Source organism: Fulmarus glacialis, unplaced genomic scaffold, assembly GCF_000690835.1.
Source record: "Fulmarus glacialis isolate BGI_N327 unplaced genomic scaffold, ASM69083v1 scaffold8363, whole genome shotgun sequence".
Lineage (NCBI taxonomy): Eukaryota > Metazoa > Chordata > Aves > Procellariiformes > Procellariidae > Fulmarus > Fulmarus glacialis.
In genome coordinates, this window is record NW_009204824.1 from 1 (window position 1) to 17,281 (window position 17,281).

Genomic DNA, 17,281 nt, shown 5'->3' on the forward strand with positions numbered 1-17,281 from the left:
GGTAGCGGGTTTATTCTCCGATTTTCTTTACAAGGAGCAGGGCAGCCATGGCCGGCGAGGGGCTGGAGCGGGTGGGGAGCCGTCCCCGGCATCAAACGGTGCAGTTTCCCTCTCCGAAGCGCCGGCACTTCATCACCTTCAGGTAGGTCTCCACCTTGTGCAGGTCCTTCTTGAAGCAGGAGAGCAAGCCGTAGTTCTTCAGCAGGGCATCCTCGTTGCGCAGGTGGATGTCGAATTTGTCGTAGGTGGGTTTGAGGATCTGGGGACCCCGTGGGCTCCGGTCCTCCAGTTCCTGCAGGAGGATGGAGAGGTGCTGGGGCAGGCGGCAGGGGCTTGGGGATGACCATCCTCCAAGGGCCCCATGGCCAAGGCTCCCATCTAGCTTTAGAGGAGGCTGGGGTTTTTTTTTTTCCCTCCCCTTAATCATATTTCAAACATGCTTTTGAGTTTATGTGTTTACAGGAAGGGTAATTATGCAGATGTGACGCTATACAAATTGCTGCCAGCAAGAAGGGAGCTGGGCACAAGGCTGCAGGGAGGGAGGAGTGTGTCTTTTGAGGTCTTAAAATAAGGGGAAAGTTGCAGGGTCTCTCTGTAGCTACTTTTTTTTTCCCTCCCCTTAATCATATTTCAAACATGCTTTTGAGTTTATGTGTTTACAGGAAGGGTAATTATGCAGATGTGACGCTATACAAATTGCTGCCAGCAAGAAGGGAGCTGGGCACAAGGCTGCAGGGAGGGAGGAGTGTGTCTTTTGAGGTCTTAAAATAAGGGGAAAGTTGCAGGGTCTCTCTGTAGCTACTCTGGCCAAGGAGACGGGGAACCAGGCAAATAATTTTCTCTTTTCTCCCACTTTCCCAGTGAACAAAGCTCTAACCCAGACCCAAGACGCGTGCATCTGGAGCTGAGAGATCTGCAATCTGCCACTCCTCCTGCCCTGCTTTGCTCACCAGCTGGCACAATAAACAGGATGGTTTTGGTTAAGAAAACAGTGTCGTAAATGGATGAAATGTGATTATTTGTCTAGTTTTTGTGTACCGCTTCCCAATGCCCAAGCACATATCATATGGAGAGCAAAATCTGGAAATGGTACTGATACATATACCTACTTACTCCAGCTGAAGTGCCAGGACAGAAGACCTCTATTTACTCTCAGGGCCTGACTTTCAGAGTTATTTAGATGCTAGAAGATGTAAATAATTGTCCAGACTCATTTCTTACAGATACAAGTCTTGGAGCTCTAGCTACATGGTGATGCTGGCAAATAGACTTAGTTATAGAGTAAACATAACTGAAAAGGTGTCCTGGCATATAATAAGCAATTTCATTTAAAACAACAAAGCAAAAATTAAGAGTGACCCTTGAAGATGATCACTCTCCAGCTCTCAGCTGTCTGAGTGCTGTGTTAATGTAAGAGAGAAACATCAGAGCATGGGCTTCCATCTGTACACAGACTTAATACAGGTTGTTTTTATAAAGTGTCATGAGTCCTTAAAGCCAGGTGGCAAACTTCACAAAATTTACTCCACTTTAAAGAATTTTGCATGGAGATGTAGCAAACATTATGTTGCTGTTTGTACAGCAGATTTAAGCATTCTTTGGTCCTGGGTTTGGAAAGACTTTGGGTCTGGACTGTTGTGATCTTCCTGGTCTATGCTGCTATCCGAGAGGTTATGGCAGTGCTATTAACATTTGTTATGTGTTTTCTTATATTCCCCAGTGATGAAATGTGTGCAATGGGGTGCCATGATCTCATTATCTTCAGGTAAGCAAAGTCCAAAGGATGCCACTGGTCTTCAGAGTGGAAGTTGGGGAGATTTCTCATAGTCTCTGGATCCCATGGAAGACCCTGAGAGCTGAGGGCCCTGTGCCTAGGAGATCTCTGTTATTCTGTAGTCATGCTACATGCTGCAACTTACCCTCATCAGAGCTTGGATCCCTTCTTCCAGGTCCTTTAGTTTTTCATACACTCTGTCTGAGGTGCCGAAAACCAGGTTGTTTGTGAACACCTTGCTTAGGTATTGCACAGGGGTCAACCAGGACTGGATGAGAACCAGTGAAAACCGAAGAAGCTCCATGTCCTGAAATTAAGAAAAGAAAGGGTCAAAGCTGTGCAGGTGAGCTATTTGGTAAGTTGCCTGTCTGTCCTGCCCCCTCTGAAACAGCCTGGAGGTGACCCAGAGATGTGCCACTGCTCCTGCAGCTTCAGCAGATACAGACAAGTTTGCAAGCTGAGGAGCACCACCCAGCCATATGTCCTGTGCAGACAATAGTTTTTCTCATCCTTGGGGTGGGAATATGATTTACAGCATAACCCAAAAGAGTCTGTCTTTCTTCACGCAGGGTTTAAATAGTAAAAAAGGGAGAGGAGGAATGAAGCACTGAAGTGCTTACAGATGGGAACCCTCTGTTCCTGTAATGAAGCACAGCTGGGCTCTCCAAACAGGTCTGTGCTTGTCCTGGGGGAGAGAACTTACCGATTTCTGCTGGGCATCATCCTTCCCCGTGGGAGCAGGGATGGTCTCCGAGTAACAAAATGCTGCCTGGGAATTTTTGTTGGCATGTCTTTGGTCCTCTGGAATATAGGTGCGTTCCTGTGGAGACATCCCAAATACACTCAGATCTGTTGCCTGTGTACTGGGAGAAGACCATAGACACTTTCCCAAGCTGTCCTGAACTCTTACTCTTTGCCAGAAATAAATGTGAGACATTGAGGTGTCTCTGTACAGGCTTGGCAGGTAGGAACAGGAGTTTGTATGTTGGTACAGTAGCTTCTGGACCTAAAGGTCTTCCTCTCACTAAGCCAAGGTGCTAAGGTGAATGCAAAACACACTTGGACAGGGTTCTCCCAAGGAGTAGATGACCCCCAAGGACAGCTCTTGCCAAAATGACAGCTCATGCCAGCTCCTGGCAACAGCAGAAACTGGATAGTTTTAAGCACTCAGAATCAGCCAGGGCTGCAGGTGACCGACACAGGCAAGTCTTACAAAATATCTGTGCCACCTCCCACTGCTTTCAGAACCAGGTTTCTCTTTCAGACAGCTGACCCTGTGCAGTAGGTTTGGACGCGGGCAGCAATGACCCTGACGAGGGGACTGTGCAGGATCAGAGGTGGGGGCAGAGAGCTGAGAGGAGGAGACAGAGTCCAGGCTGATGGGACATAACCTGTCCTGTCCTAGCAAGACCTTTCCAGCTCATCAAGAGCTGGCAGAGAAGACACCAATAGTTGAAAAGTCTCTGTTTCTAGGAAGTTACACGGTTCCGAAACCATCAAGCTATGTGGAGGAGATGCCCAGAGGCCACAACACTTACGAACTCTTTGTATGTCTCGGCAGCCAGGAGGTGAAGGTGCTGAGCCCTCAGCACAGCGTTGGCAAACAGGTTGGAAAGGGGCATGGCCGGGAAGGTGGCAGCTTCCTGTGGCCACTGCAGACCCAGAGTGATCACAGCAATGAAGAGAGGAGAAAACCATGACCCTGCAGCAAAGCGGAGCGGAAGGGTGTTAGCAGTCCTTTAGTGACTGTGCTGAGGAAGGGATGGCACCTGGGAATTAATTCCCAGCCTCTTCTGTCCGTGTTGGCTGAGGGCTCACCTTCCTTGATCTCTTGGTGGACTCTGTGGGTGAGCTTAGCCCTCCCCAAAATCAAACGAAACCCTGTCCCCTTTTCACTGGACATGCCCTCAGGGCTTGTACTGCTTCCAGTGTTATAACCAGTGTCTTCCTGGCTGAAGAGTCATTGTTGCTCCATGAAAACATGTCCCTATGTTTTTCCCTAACATGCTCATGTTTTTCCGTAGGCCTTGCCCTCATGAGGAGAGCACTTTTCATTGCGTGAGCAAGCAGGGGATGGTGAGTACCAGGTGAGGGCCTGGGAGTGCCTCACTTTAGTTTTGGTTTATGCCATGCTGCTGACGTGAAACCGGCTGTCTGCCAGGACGAAAGCTGATGACATTACCTGTGCTGTAACCAGCTACTTTTGCTCTCTGGGACATACCTGTAGAATTTGGTGATCTTTGTCAAGCCTAAAGGTCTTCAACCCATGACATCCAACTCATACAAGTGTCCTTCTGTGCTTACACAGACCATAAAGTTAATCTCAAATACTCTTCAGTGGAGGGATGCCCTGGAGCCTGTAGGACTTGGGCATATGCATTAGACATCATCCTGATCCCTGTCTTAAGCTTTGAATATGAGTTTTAATATCCCTGCCAAAGTTTATGTTAATAATAACAATTATAACTGTGGCTTGACCTTGTTCATCATGTTCTCCATCCTCTCCTTGCCCAGTTTAGGCTAGTGACTACCTAAGCTAATTCATGGATTAAAGTCACACTGGAGGGAAACGTATTCTTTTAAATTCATTTGTAAGTTGCCACACTTTAATTTACGGCTGGCGCTGAGTGTGTATAGCCCACCACAGTACCACCCCATCATCATCTACCGTCACCCTAAGCATGCAGCAGCACTGGCGATCCTTTAAAACTGAAATAAAGAAAAGTACCTGGAGCCATTTCTGCCCGGTGAGTTGCTCAGGTGTTGCTTGACAGTGAATGTTTCCTCCTTTCATCTAGGCTGGTAAAGGTAACTGTTGAGCCACCCCTTATATAGGAAGGGGTCTGTTTAAAATGTATATGTCTGTTCATGATCACAACAACATCTCTATATCTTCTCTATGCATAAATGCACAAGTGTTCGCAATGGTGCTACCTAATTGTAGTCATTTATACATAGATGTAAAGGTTGGGGAGGTTGTTTGCCCAGGGATGAAATCAGTGCTGAACGATTTCGCCATATTCTGCTGTTTATTGCAAATAAAGGTTTTATCATCATTGGAAGACCTAGCCCAAATCAGATCAGTGCTTTTACACAGTGGAATTTTCTGCAGCAGGTCAAAAATCCACCCGATTCTCCTGCCTGCCTCGGCAGCCTTGGCCCACAGTTAACGGGGCTGACTGACCAGTTTGGGAGACTTCTGGCTTAAAGCAAGTGGGATGTTTTCCCGTTCGTTGTTAGCGGGGATAGAGCTGGATGGATGCAGTCAGACGAATCCTATTTTTTCCACTTAATTTCTTTCATGCTCCTAAAATTTGAAAAGTTCAGTAAATAGTTTTGTTGAGCTGGTTTGGCACAGGTGTGACGAAGAGCTGTCGTACCCAGGTGCTTGTTCGGGTACCAGCCTGCCCACTGCAAATCCAGACGCCAGTGCTCTGGGAAGGTTTCTCACATCCTCAGCTGGACAAGGCTATGAGAAGATCTGGTCATGAGCTGCTTCTTGCTCTTGCCTGAGATACAAATGTGAAATATCTCTGGGTTAAGCAGAGGACTGGTGTGGAAAGGAGGGAGAGGAGGTGGGCAAGAGGAGAGGTCACAGCACACCCATCTCTGGTTTTGAGCAAAACAAGACAGAACCTGGGATGGGCAACTCCAGCTTAAAGGACTTTTACTCCCCATAAGGCACCAATTGCCCCAAACCAGTCTGGGCTTCAGGGACTGCTCCCTGGTCAGGGGGGAGTGATTTGGCTCCCCCAGGCCCTGGGTTTGCCGTGCCCCCCTGGTGTGGCTCTGGTTTCCGAGCGGCAGCATCATCACTGGGGCGGCTGGAGCAGAGGGTGCGAGAGCTGGTTAATAAACATGCCAGGGAGAGCGCGGTCTGTTCCGAGAAGCCCCTGGGTGTTTGCTCACTGGAGACGTGGTGGTGTCGCAGAGTAAATGTCAGTCCCTAGAGAAAAGGGAACAGTGGGTCCTGCAGCTATCAGGTATCCCGTCACCCAATAGCCAGCAACATCTGGGTGTGTTTTTTTCACTCCGGATTGTGTTTAAATATGTCAGTATTTGTCGGAGATGAGCAGAGCAGCAGGCACCCCAGCCCAGCACAGGCTCTGCTGCCTGTTAATGATGATGCTCTACCGCTGCAGCTAGATTGGTACAGCACCTTGCACCCGCGTCCTGCCCATCACTTGCTGCCCTGCTGCCTCTCTAGCTCCGTTAGTAAAGGCATGGTGCTAAATCAATGTTTTTTATGTTGCAGCCAAGCACGGGGATGGCAGGATGATCCAGACAGTGCAGTGCCCCTGAGACTTGGTTTGTCCCCGATCATCTCTGGGCTTTAAATGAGGCAGAAGCATCGTGGAGAAGGCAGTGCGTGTCTGTGAAATGCTGGGCTGGGCAAATACACGCCACTGGCAGAATTGCAGTTGCATAAGCAGCTCTCAAATATCAGCTTGGCATTTTTCTAGCTTTCAAATGACTGCATTTGCGACCCAAAGTAGCATCTCATAAAGCAGCATGACACTCTGTACGATTTCCAAGTTCCTTTTCTTTTTTGAAAGAGAAAAAACCTCTCAATTCTCTCCAGGGTGGTCCTGTGTCCACCCACCTTACCCTGGGCATCACCAGCAGCTTATAAACAAGTGAAGCAATTTTCCTTGCAGGCACGTATACTCCTTGGGTCTTCCTGACACCCACCCTGGGGTGGTCGTGTGGAGAGGACCTTCCCAGGCTGATGGGTGAGCTGCAGCCAGTGAATCCTGACCGAGAAGCCAGCTGCTGGCCCACAGCCCAGGCTCTGCACTTCGGTGGGCAACGACATGGTTGACAGAGGTTTTAAATGACGGTTGACTACCTCTGCTAGCTCACTGCTCGGAAGGTAAATATTCCTTTTCAGATTGAATTGATGGGTTTTATTTACGGGAGCTAGAACTGCTCAGTTTCACTGAACCCATTTCTAAAGATGAGGCTGATGAGGTCCAGGACTGCAGCCCAGTCTGTCTGCCTGACCGTCCTGCTGATGGTAGGGATACAAATCAGGACAAAATACAGAGCCTGGACTGTATATACTGAAATATATTTATTTACATCAAATACATTTTAAATACAAACCTATCTCAATGTAAAATTAAAACAAACCCTATCTCTAGGCTCCTTAGAATCTAATCTAAGGATTTAAAATAAAACACTAACACTACAGAAACATTTATTTGCTTCTGGCATTTTAAAGGAAGCCAAAGCCCTGGGCTAAGAGGGTGGCCAAGCGGCAGAGCAGAACTGGGGTTGCTGAAACTGCTTTTGACATCAGTGGCTTCCTCTCCAGGTGCAAACAGCAGATTCTCCTTATTTTTGTATTATTTGGTTAAGGCAGTTGAGTGAGTTGTTTACGTAGAGCTGAGAAAGCGGTTGGGAATGGGGAAGGCCGGAAAACTTGCCTTCCTCTTCCATTTCATAACTGAAAACAAGGGATGGAGGGATGAGCTCTGCTGGTCCTGAAATCTTGGCAAACATGGAAACCGGGAACAGCCAGTTCACTTCTCTCACTGTGAATACTCCTTTCTTTAATTAATCAATTTTATAAGTAAAACATGTTTAAGTAACATTTATATACATGTGCATGCAACTAATTTGGGATAGTTTTATTTAACTAGTAAAAAATCAGTCTTAAAATGCTGTTTCTGTGCTATTTAGATTGAATACCAGTTTTCCGTGAAGGTGGTTTACGACTAAACAAGAACCATCCTGTTCCCTGCTGAAAAGCCCTGTTTGCTCATGATTTTACCCTCCCTTTTCTGCCGTCTGTTTTGGGAAGCAGAGCAGTCCTGTCTTCTTGGGGCCCAAAATGTCATGAGCCACAGGGGCACGGGGGCCCTGGGCTCTTCAAGGCGGGACAGACTTTCAGCCCCACAGTCCTGCCTCGTCCAGCCAAACCCACCAAACCCGCCGTGCTGTGCTAGCCGTGCCTCTCCGGACCCCCGGAGCCCTGGTGTTGGGTGCCCAGCCAGCCCCGAGCGCCATCACCCCCACAGCTGCTGCTGCCGTGCCAAAGTAGTTTTTATTAACAAAACCAATTAGCGCCGCTCTGCTCCTCTCCAGATGTTTTTTAGCTTCTCTTGTGAGACCAGATGTAGCCGGGAGCGGAGCTCCTGGCCCTGGGCCCTGTTCTCCTGCTTCGGTTCCTGGCGATGGTCTTTGTCTCTCATCCCAAGCTGACGTCTTGGGACTGTGGAGGTCCCCCCGTGCGTGCTTAGTGAGAGCTTCCAGGAGAGCCCCACGGCTGCTCTTGGCTTCACATCCCTGCCCGTGCTCAGGACCCTGATGGGATGAGGTTTGGTTTCTAGCTAAGCTGGACCCGTGAAAAACTGCTCCTTATTCCCAGGGCATCCCACCAACACTGGCACCAGGGTTATGGGACGCCCCCGGACCGGGCACGGCAGGACGGAGCAGGATGTGAATTTACCTGTTACCTTTATTAGGACTTCAAAAAGCAGTTGGACATTTGTGTCCCACAATTTACATCTTTCCCGTAGGTTCTGAGGTCGCACGTGTCCCTCACCAAGGGGACATCCTCGTGACACAGGCCAGCTCTTGCCTGGAGAAGAACAAACCTTGTGCAAGACCCTCTGGGTGAGAGCTGTCTCCCCAACTTTTCCTGTAGTCTTTAGGGAGAAAGACTTTTGGAGGATCCTCCATCCAACTGCCAGCTTGGCCTGCTGGACACGTCCATGGCTCGAGAGCTAAACAGTGGCCCAAAATCTGCTTCTTGTAACACCCACATGGTGCTGCTCGCCTCGGATCCTCTGTGAGGGCTGCAGTGGGGTCTCACAACCCAGGAGGGTCCTTGCAGCATGGAGAATGATCGTAACTGGTCCTCTCCTTCCCAGGTGGGGCTGGAGGAGACCCACCACCCACCCTGGTACTTCCATTGCATTAACCATGCAGGAGCTCAGCACCGTGGTGTGGGGCTGCCCGGGGTTTGGGACCAGTTGGCTGGGGGGACTGCAGTTGGCTCCTAATTTCTACATAGGCTTTAGGGGTTCATCAGCGGGGCGGTAAGAGTGACAGCCGGGGCAGGGCAGCCTTGGTGGGCACAGCCCAGACGCAGCAAAGCGAGCACCCAAGTGCAGCAGGACCCGAGCTCCGTGCAGGGCTGCTGGAGGTGGCCTGCAGCCCGGGATCCAGGCGCCCGTCAGAGCCGTGGTCCAGGGCAGGAGCCGGGGGCCCGTCCCCACAGGTGCTGGCAGGGTGCTGGCAGGGAGCCGTGCCGCCGGTGCTGGCCTGGCGGGGGGCGCAGGACCCCTCACTCTTCGCCCGGGTGCTCCCCAACTGTCCCTTTGGACTTCACGTCCCGGACAGGGAAAGGAGTGATGTCCTCGTAGGTGGCCATCTGCTCCACCTCCAGGCCCTGCACCAAGAAGAAGGAGGTTGAGACACAGGAGAGGGACCGCGGGTCCATCCACAGTGCATCCCCCCTTGGGACACCCAAGTTGGGACCCATCTCCAGGCTATTCCCCCAGAGATCAGGGCAGCTTCTGAGAGGGGAGAAGGTGGAGATAGATGGCTGGATGTGCTCAGAGCTTGGCTTGGTTTTACAAGCAGCTCTTTATGGCTGATGTGCAACAGGCACTAGGGAGGAAGATGCCTTGATGTGTCCTGCAAGGGCTGGTGGTACCTAGCATCTGCAAGGACACCCAGCAAGGGCACGACCGGCTATTTCAAGGCTCAGGCTGATATTACAGAGGTACTTCTATAATTAATGCAGTATTACCTCATAGGTATGGTCCTCCTCCAGGCTTTCCTTGCCTTCACCCTATGGAGAGGAGAGTCACAGGTTGGGTGTCAGCACCCATCAGGATCCCCCATCCCCTGTCCCTGGCCTCGTCCCCCCAGGCCAAGTCCCACCGCTTCCACAGGCAAATCCATGCAGTCCCACACACCATTTTAGATGCTTATTTTCCCCCTTCAGCTAGCCACGCTCCCGTGCAACAGCCCCAAACCCAGTGCCTGCCCATCCCCATCCCTAGCAGTGGCCTGCCTGGGTTGCAGGACACCGCTGTGAGCACCACAGCGGTGAAGCTGGGAACATCCCCACTGCTGGAGCCGCTGTCACTTACTTTATCTAGGAAGAGGAGCATGGGGACGCTGATGAAGATGACAAGCAGGATGGACTGGATGATGATGATGGCATCTTTCAGGGTGTTCCTGCTCTGGATCTGCTGGATGTTACTGTGACCTGGGAGCAGCAGCACAGGGAAAGCCCCAAGTCCCACCTCCATGCCAGGCTCCCGGGGAACGGGGAAGCTTGGCCACAGGTTCGTGCGTCAGCAAGAGCGGATGGCAGGGACCAGGGTGACATACCCTCCCCCTTGGGAGAGACCAGAGCATTGCCAATTGCCCCCGGGGTTGGCATCAGGGACCAGCTCTGGGATGAGACACCTTGGACAGGACCCACCACTAGCCAGGACCAGGAAAAATCTGATTTATTAGAGGAATGCAGTCCCTGGGATGTGTTTCTGCAGGATGGACATGCCAGGGCAAACCTGGGGAGGTTGTCCTGCTGCTTGGTGGCTCGCAACAAGCAAAGAAACCTCTGTGGTGCCATGGAGCATCTACAGTTGTATCTGAAGGGGTCCCACCAGCATGGGAAGAGGTGGGTGCATAGGAGCATGATGTGGGATTCATATGGAGGGGGAAAGGGTGAGAGAAGGAGAAAGAGCATCTCCTGGGGTGCACGGAGGATGGGGAGCTCCCACTCACCCATGACTCTGAGCTCTGTCCCGCACAGGTGCGGCCACTTCTTCTCCGCCGTGAGGTTCTTGCTGTCACACACGTAGATGCCGTTGTCCTCGTAGGCGATCTTGAAGATGGTGAAGTTGATCAAGTTGTGTTTCCTCTCGATGCTGTAGCGGGAGGTGCTGCGATCCAGCTCATAGAGGTCATCACTGTCCTCCGCCGCTTTGTACCACTGCATGCTATGGGGCTCCTGGGAGTAGCAGATGAAGTGGACGGGCATGTTCTTCTTGGCCGCCACGTAGCGCGGGTGCTGCTGCACCATGGGGCACCCGCCGCCTGCCAGGGGACAAGGGTGATCATGGCGAGCAAGGACCCTGCACCTGGGGAGCATCAGAAAAAAAGCTGCTCCCATGAGACCTCCCCCCAGCATCTCACAAATCAAGAGCTTTCCATTTTCATGGATTATACTGCTTTTGAGCATTCAGCTTTGTTTTGGTGAATCATCATTGTCTGGGGGCAGAAAGCAGAGACTTTTGGTGAAAATATGCTTTTAAAGAAACTCCAATTTTCTGTGGGAATGGCTTCCCTCAAATACTTTTTTTGCTGCTCCCACCCCTCTCTATGTACATCTTGTTAGTCCCAGCTCCAAAATTGCAGCCTGTCCTGGCACGCACCACGGAGCCTTTGCTAGGACAGACCCATCTCCCCAGCTGGCTTCTCTCATGCGTTCACATTTTTTGCATTTTGCTCTATTTTGTATTTTTGCCCATGTTTTGTTCCCAGAGCTGGTGAGTTTGAGGGTTCGTTTGGGTTGCGGAGTTCATGCTTAATACCCCGTGGGTGGGAATGGCACAAGCGCTGTGTGCATGAGCCCAGTGCCTGGTCCCAAGGCACAGCTTGATCATGCAACGTGCTCTGCAAACGCAGAGGAAAAACATGTGTGTGCTTAGGAAAGACAAAATGGATCCGGCTTTGCAGAGGGAGAGCAAGGTGCAGGGCTGGGGAAATGCCATGGAGGAGGTCACAGCCTGGGAATTGCCTTTGTGGTGGAGAAGGCCTTGGGTGATGCGACATCTCCAGCTCTGCAGGGGACCGGCACCTTCATGGCATAGCCAGTGGGGATGGAAGGGACCCTGGGGACACACGTGGGGAAAGAGCCCAATGGGTTTGAGAGGTTACCTGTGCTGTTCCTGGTGCTGTTCTTGTCTGCTGAGATCCCACCTGCAAGACAGGAGAAGGGCATTGAGATAGTGGCCAAGAGCCCATGTAGCACAAGCCCATGTAGGATGTCCCACGTGGGATGGCACGTACCGTGGGTCCTTCGTGCCCACTCCATATGGGATGGAGTGCTTAGGAGCATCAACCAGAGCCCCACTCAGAGGACACGGGGCAGCGCAGATTTGGGTACAAAGCCTTCTATTTCCATCCCATCTCCTGAATCTTCTCTAAGTAAGTTGGTTTCTGGTTGACATCCCAGTGAAACCTGCCTTCGCTATTGATATCCCCCTATCTTAGAAACCATCCAGACAGACTCACGCCTCTATATTTACACTTTCCATTTTCTGAATCAACCAGAAACACTTTCCCTGCCGGGGCTTCCCTGGGCTTGGAGCCCCGTGATGGCCAGGGAGGTTCTCAAACCCTGGGACCATGCTGTCCCCTGGGACAAGGGCTGGATGGAGCTGTGGGACCTGCGATGCAGTGCAGGAAGCGGGGTGAGGCGGGGACCCCCCAGCACCCATGGGTGCCCCTGCCCGCAGCTCCAATGCCCCTGTGCCTCGGTTCCTCTTGCTGCAGCTGGGCAGGAAGCATCAGCCCTGTTTACCGCACCGCTTCAGTGCCCAGCCCTGTCCGCTTGATGAATATTCGCCAAACCCTGCCGTGGGGAAGCTGGAACAGAGGTGGGGGCTGCACCACCTCCCAGCACGTTGGGGCAGCTGCAAAAGTCCCCCCACAAGAAGAAGAAGGAAGGTTCAATTCCCTAGCCTGAGCTTTGCCCCCAGCCTTGCCACCCTGCTGCAGACCTTCCTGCCCCGAACAGCAGCCCGACAGGGACCTCCTGGCTCAGCCATGGGCTCCCCTCCCTGCCCCAGACCTCTTCCAGGTCCGTGCTGCCCTGTTCACCTCCAGCACCTTCAACTCTGCAGGCAAACTCTCCCCTCCAGCCCCATTTCATTTTTTTCTGAGATGGGGAGATGAGCCATGTCCGGGCTGTGCGTTGGGTACGTGTCCCTGCCACCTGCGGTCCTGCCGGCCAGCTGGGACACGGGGCTTTGCTCTCCATGTTTTGTTGGTGTTTCTAAATGAAGACCAGGCCGGTCCCTCACCCTGAAAGTCCTCACACCCCTCAAAAACAAGATTTCCATTGCAGCCATGGGTGGGCTGAGCTTCCTCTGTCCTCCCTCGAAGCCACCTTGAGAGCCAGGATGAAGCTCTGTGACCTTGAATCTGTGCTGGACTTGGGTGGCCACCCAACAGAAACCATTTAAATACCCTTTTTCCTGAGGGCACAAGTTTCCCCCAGCTGAGGGTGGGATCTGCTGCAGGTTTTTGTGGGTGTCCCTGCACCAACCAAGAGGGGTTGGAAGGGGACAGGAGCCGTGTCCTGGGTTTAGCTGCTGCTTCTCCATGGAGATGCAAAGGGGAACAGCACAGGGATGTTCACACAGCGCCCACAAATCACCCCCAAAAGCCTTTTTCCTCTCATTTCTCCTCCGCTCCTGGGGCGCTGAACCCCATGGAGCAAAGGGACGTGGCCTCAGTAATGTTCCGGCCCCGACCTCAGGCCTCCGAGAGCAATAAATGGTAAAAGAAAAACCCCAACCCTTCTTTCCTGCCACCTGCACCTACAGCCGGGCAGGCTCTGCACCCTTTCTGCACTGGGCTCCTGCCAAAGCCAGCCGGCTGCCCGAGAAAGTGTCCCATCTCTGCACCCCTCCCTGCACCCCAATGGGAAGCAAAACCCAAGGCAGGCGTCGAGCCCCGAGCCCCTGCGGGTCCTCTCTGGCTCCGCTGCACCCGGGGCTGGCTTCTTGCACAAAGCAGGACTGGGAGCAGTGATTGCAAAGTTTAAAACTAATGCATTTAAAGCCAGACCTGGGTGAAGCCCTTCATCGCGCTAAGCACTGGATGCGTGCCGCCGCATCGCCTGGGTGCGCGTTTCCTTGCTCTGAAATGCAAAGCCCGTGTTTGACGCCTACCTGTGACCAGAGCCATCAGCCAGAGGTTCGCCTGGAGCACCCAGAGCCTCCTACAAAGATCAGCCATCTTTCACTGCAAAAGGCAGGGAAACATCCAGTCGCCGGCCCTCGCTTCTGCAAAACACAGTGGCCGCTCCGACGGGCTTGGCCTCCGTACCTAAAAATGGCAAAGTTGCCGCTACACGAGACGGCCCCTTTCCTGCTCATGTAAATCCTCCTCAATGGGGACTTTCCCCTCGGGGCTGGTTTTGAATGCGGCGCAGACGCTCGGGTGGCCGGTGCCTGCACCCTGGGCACCGTCCAGCCTCGTGTCCCCGGGCTGTGCTCGTCATGGTGGCGTTATTTGATGGTTACGACTGGTGTGGGTCTGCACCAGAACTGGAGATGAGCCCATCTGCAAAGCACTTGGTGATGCAAAACCTGGGCCGAGCCCAGGGAGCAGGATGCGACTGCCGGCCCTGCCGCATCCCCCAGGAGGCAGGGGATGGGGGTTACCCCCAGGGTTGTACCCCAGCTCCACAACAGCGTGGGCAGATCCACCCCCCCCCCCAGTTTAGCCCTGCAGGTGATGGGCAGGGGTTGGTGCTGGCCCAGTTGCAAGAGTTAGAGCAGGACTAGGGTGGGAAGAGGGGATGTTTGTGGGGTTTCTCCTCTTTGCTCGTTGTGGGGTGCAGTGGGATCGGTCCCCCAGCGCCTATCCCCCGCATCCCGGAGTGTCCCCGCAGCCACCCTTCCAGGGAAGGGTGAAATCTAGAAGAGGAGAGAGATGGCCAAAACAAAGTGTCACCTCCCTGGGTGCCAACCATGGCCACCCTTTCTCCACACCCTGTTTGCCATGACTGAGACCCTTCTCTGTGAGTCCTTTGGAGACAGCCACTCCCTGGGGAAGCAACGTGGCACCCCAAGGTGAGCTCTGTCCCCCTTCGCTCTGATGCAGAAATACGGTTTCCCTCCATGCCGTGCCCTCCGGCTGCTGCGCGTTACCGGCTGCGGGCGAGCACTGAACTGTAACTCCATGTGAAAAACACCTTTGGGTACTTTTGCCAGCCATGTTGGTCCCCAGAGCCCGGGTGGCTCTGCCTGGGGCCTCCTCAAACCTTCACCTTCTGTCGGTTTGGTGGGTTTTTTGCCGGTTCTGAGCATCCGGTGGCTGCTGGGAACCAGCCTGAGCCTCACCTTGTAAGTGAGGGGACATGAAGCAAGAAAGAGGAGAAATAAAGGTTTCTAGAGAAAGACTGGCCCCAGAAGGGAAAGGGAGATGATGGGAGAAGTGCCTTCTCCTGGTGGAGCAGGCAGGTCGTGCCATGCACGGTGCTGTGCATCGGGGCTGTGCTGCTGAGTCCCTGCTGCCGTCACCTCTGGTCTTGCTGGAAAAGCACAGCCCGGCGAGGCAAAGGCGGCAGGGGATGCCCGTGTGCTCGGCCGGCACTGGAGAGATTTTTATCAAGCCCTGGGGTTGGAGATGGGAACCGCCGGTGATGAGCGAGACAGGGATGGCTGGAGGTGCCTGGGAAAGCTCCGTAAAGCAAAACCAGGAGCGGGGCACAAACTAAAGAGGGTTTGCGGTGACGGTGGCCAAATTACCCCCCTGCGCTGCCTGCAGGCTCCTTGGCACCCTCGAACAGGCACAGCCCTGGTCCCGAGGGGCTCGGTCTCCCCTTGAAGTCCCCTGTGCTTGCAGTACCCAGTGACATGGGATATAGGGAGACCTGATGGTCTCCCGGGGAGGGTCCCGTGTCCCCACATCTCTTCTCCTGGGCCACCCTGGCTCCCCAGCCCACAGCATGTGGCCAGACCATGCCCTGTGGGCAGAGCAGAGCCATTGCCAGGCAGCTGCACCCTTCCCCAGCCCATTCCTATTCATCAGGGCTTGGGTTTCACCGCTGTCCTTTCCCCCACCGCGGGAGGAGAGGGATGGTGGGTTGTGCCACCTCCTCCCTCCAGCCCCCTGCCTGCGTGGTACCATGATGATCTCAACTTGAATTACACCAGCCCTGGGACGAGCTGTTCCAGTAAGAGCAAAAACACAGCAGCGAGGCCGTGCCGTGGCCCTCGGGGACGTCAGCGGGTCCTGGAGGTGGCTCCTCCTCCAGTCACACATTGACGCAGAAACCTCCTTCGCCCACTGCTGCCTTCTCCCCATGATGCTGAACTGCTCCCACGTGGCCGGTGGGCCAGGTTTGGCCCCACAGAACCTGGCATGGGGCAGCTCGGGGGGTCTCCACCTCCTCCAAGCCCACCCCTCTCCTTGGTTGAACCTGCAGCAACATCTCCTAGAGCTCCCAGAGTCAGGGCTCATTGCTGTGAGGCACCAAGGGCTCCAGGGGACTTGTTCACGAGCAGAGCAGAAGCTCTGGGGGCTGGGCTGGGTTGGAGGTGCCAAGGGGAGGCAGCCCAGGGGGTCTCCTGTGCAGGATGGGACCACCGGGTCCTGCTGAGGATGGCAGGGCCCGCCAAAACAGGTCCAGCCAAAGCCGTGCACGGGGGCTCTCCGTATCTACCCTGGAGCCAAGGGAGGAGGCATTTACCCCTCCCGGCGGCAGGGAAAACATTTTTCCCCTCTAACACACACCAACGCATTTGGTATCGTAATAATAGGTCGTTTACAGTAGTTTATTTTAAGAAATGTATAAAGAAAAATGGCTTTAGCTCACACAAATCCTGCTCTCCAAAGCCGTGCACGGGGGCTCTCCGTATCTACCCTGGAGCCAAGGGAGGAGGCATTTACCCCTCCCGGCGGCAGGGAAAACATTTTTCCCCTCTAACACACACCAACGCATTTGGTATCGTAATAATAGGTCGTTTACAGTAGTTTATTTTAAGAAATGTATAAAGAAAAATGGCTTTAGCTCACACAAATCCTGCTCTTTGGCATTTTTCCCATCACCGACGACACATACGTACAAGCAGCATCGATTGTGAACCACAATCCGGGCTGGAAACCGCCGTGCCGTGGATGCTTCCCAGGCAAACGCCATTTAAAGCAGCTCAGGCTCCTGTTCCAGGGAGCATCACCCTATGCAACATGGAAATGAAAAGCACAACGCCACGGGATGAGCAGAGCGATCCCGGCTCCGCCGCCTGGCTGACAGCACGTGGATGCAAGCAAGCTCAGCACCGCTCCTGGCCAGCCTGAACATGGGGCATCCGTAACAGCTCAGCGCCAAAATCAGCCCAAGAAGAAAAAAAATTATAATAATAATTATACAAAAAGACAGACCCTTTGGCTTCAAGAAGCAGCCCTTGTTTTAACTGGAAGAGGTTTTGGTTCACGTTTGTTTTGATCTCGAGAGGTTTTTTTCCCTTTTGAAGGCAGAAGGCGGTCCAGAGATGAACTCGGGGCCTTTTACACGTTTTTCTTGATTTACTTTCCTTTTGCCCACCTGCGTAAAGAGCAGCAAAACCCTTCCCCCCCGGGGAAAATGCTGCTCTGCTGGGAGGTTTCCTGGTGAGGACCCGCTTGGCCCCATCAGGCTCTGCAGAGACCCCAGCACGTGCCACCGGGTCCTCTCCAGAGCCCCAGCCGAGGGAAGGATGCTCTGCCCGAGTATTTTGGGATTTACACCCCGGTGGGAGCATT

At 53.2% G+C, this 17,281-nt stretch overlaps 2 protein-coding genes across 2 annotated transcripts; both read right to left on the reverse strand.

Annotated features, from left to right (window-relative positions):
* Nucleotide 1: 1 nt before the first annotated feature.
* Nucleotides 2-4,570, reverse strand: LOC104072034 (somatotropin). The gene is made up of 5 exons (XM_009575133.1): nt 4,503-4,570; nt 3,313-3,476; nt 2,478-2,594; nt 1,920-2,081; nt 2-292 (listed from the first exon to the last, which is right to left on the reverse strand). Exons 1-5 carry the CDS (start codon nt 4,510-4,512, stop codon nt 92-94), a joined length of 654 nt encoding a protein of 217 aa, XP_009573428.1. The 5' UTR covers nt 4,513-4,570; the 3' UTR covers nt 2-91.
* A 4,498-nt stretch (nt 4,571-9,068) lies between these two features.
* CD79B (CD79b molecule, immunoglobulin-associated beta) lies at nt 9,069-13,768 on the reverse strand. The gene is made up of 6 exons (XM_009575134.1): nt 13,702-13,768; nt 11,681-11,722; nt 10,526-10,837; nt 9,883-10,001; nt 9,537-9,578; nt 9,069-9,173 (listed from the first exon to the last, which is right to left on the reverse strand). The coding sequence occupies exons 1-6, from the start codon at nt 13,766-13,768 to the stop codon at nt 9,069-9,071; spliced, it is 687 nt and encodes a 228-aa protein (XP_009573429.1).
* Nucleotides 13,769-17,281: the final 3,513 nt, after the last annotated feature.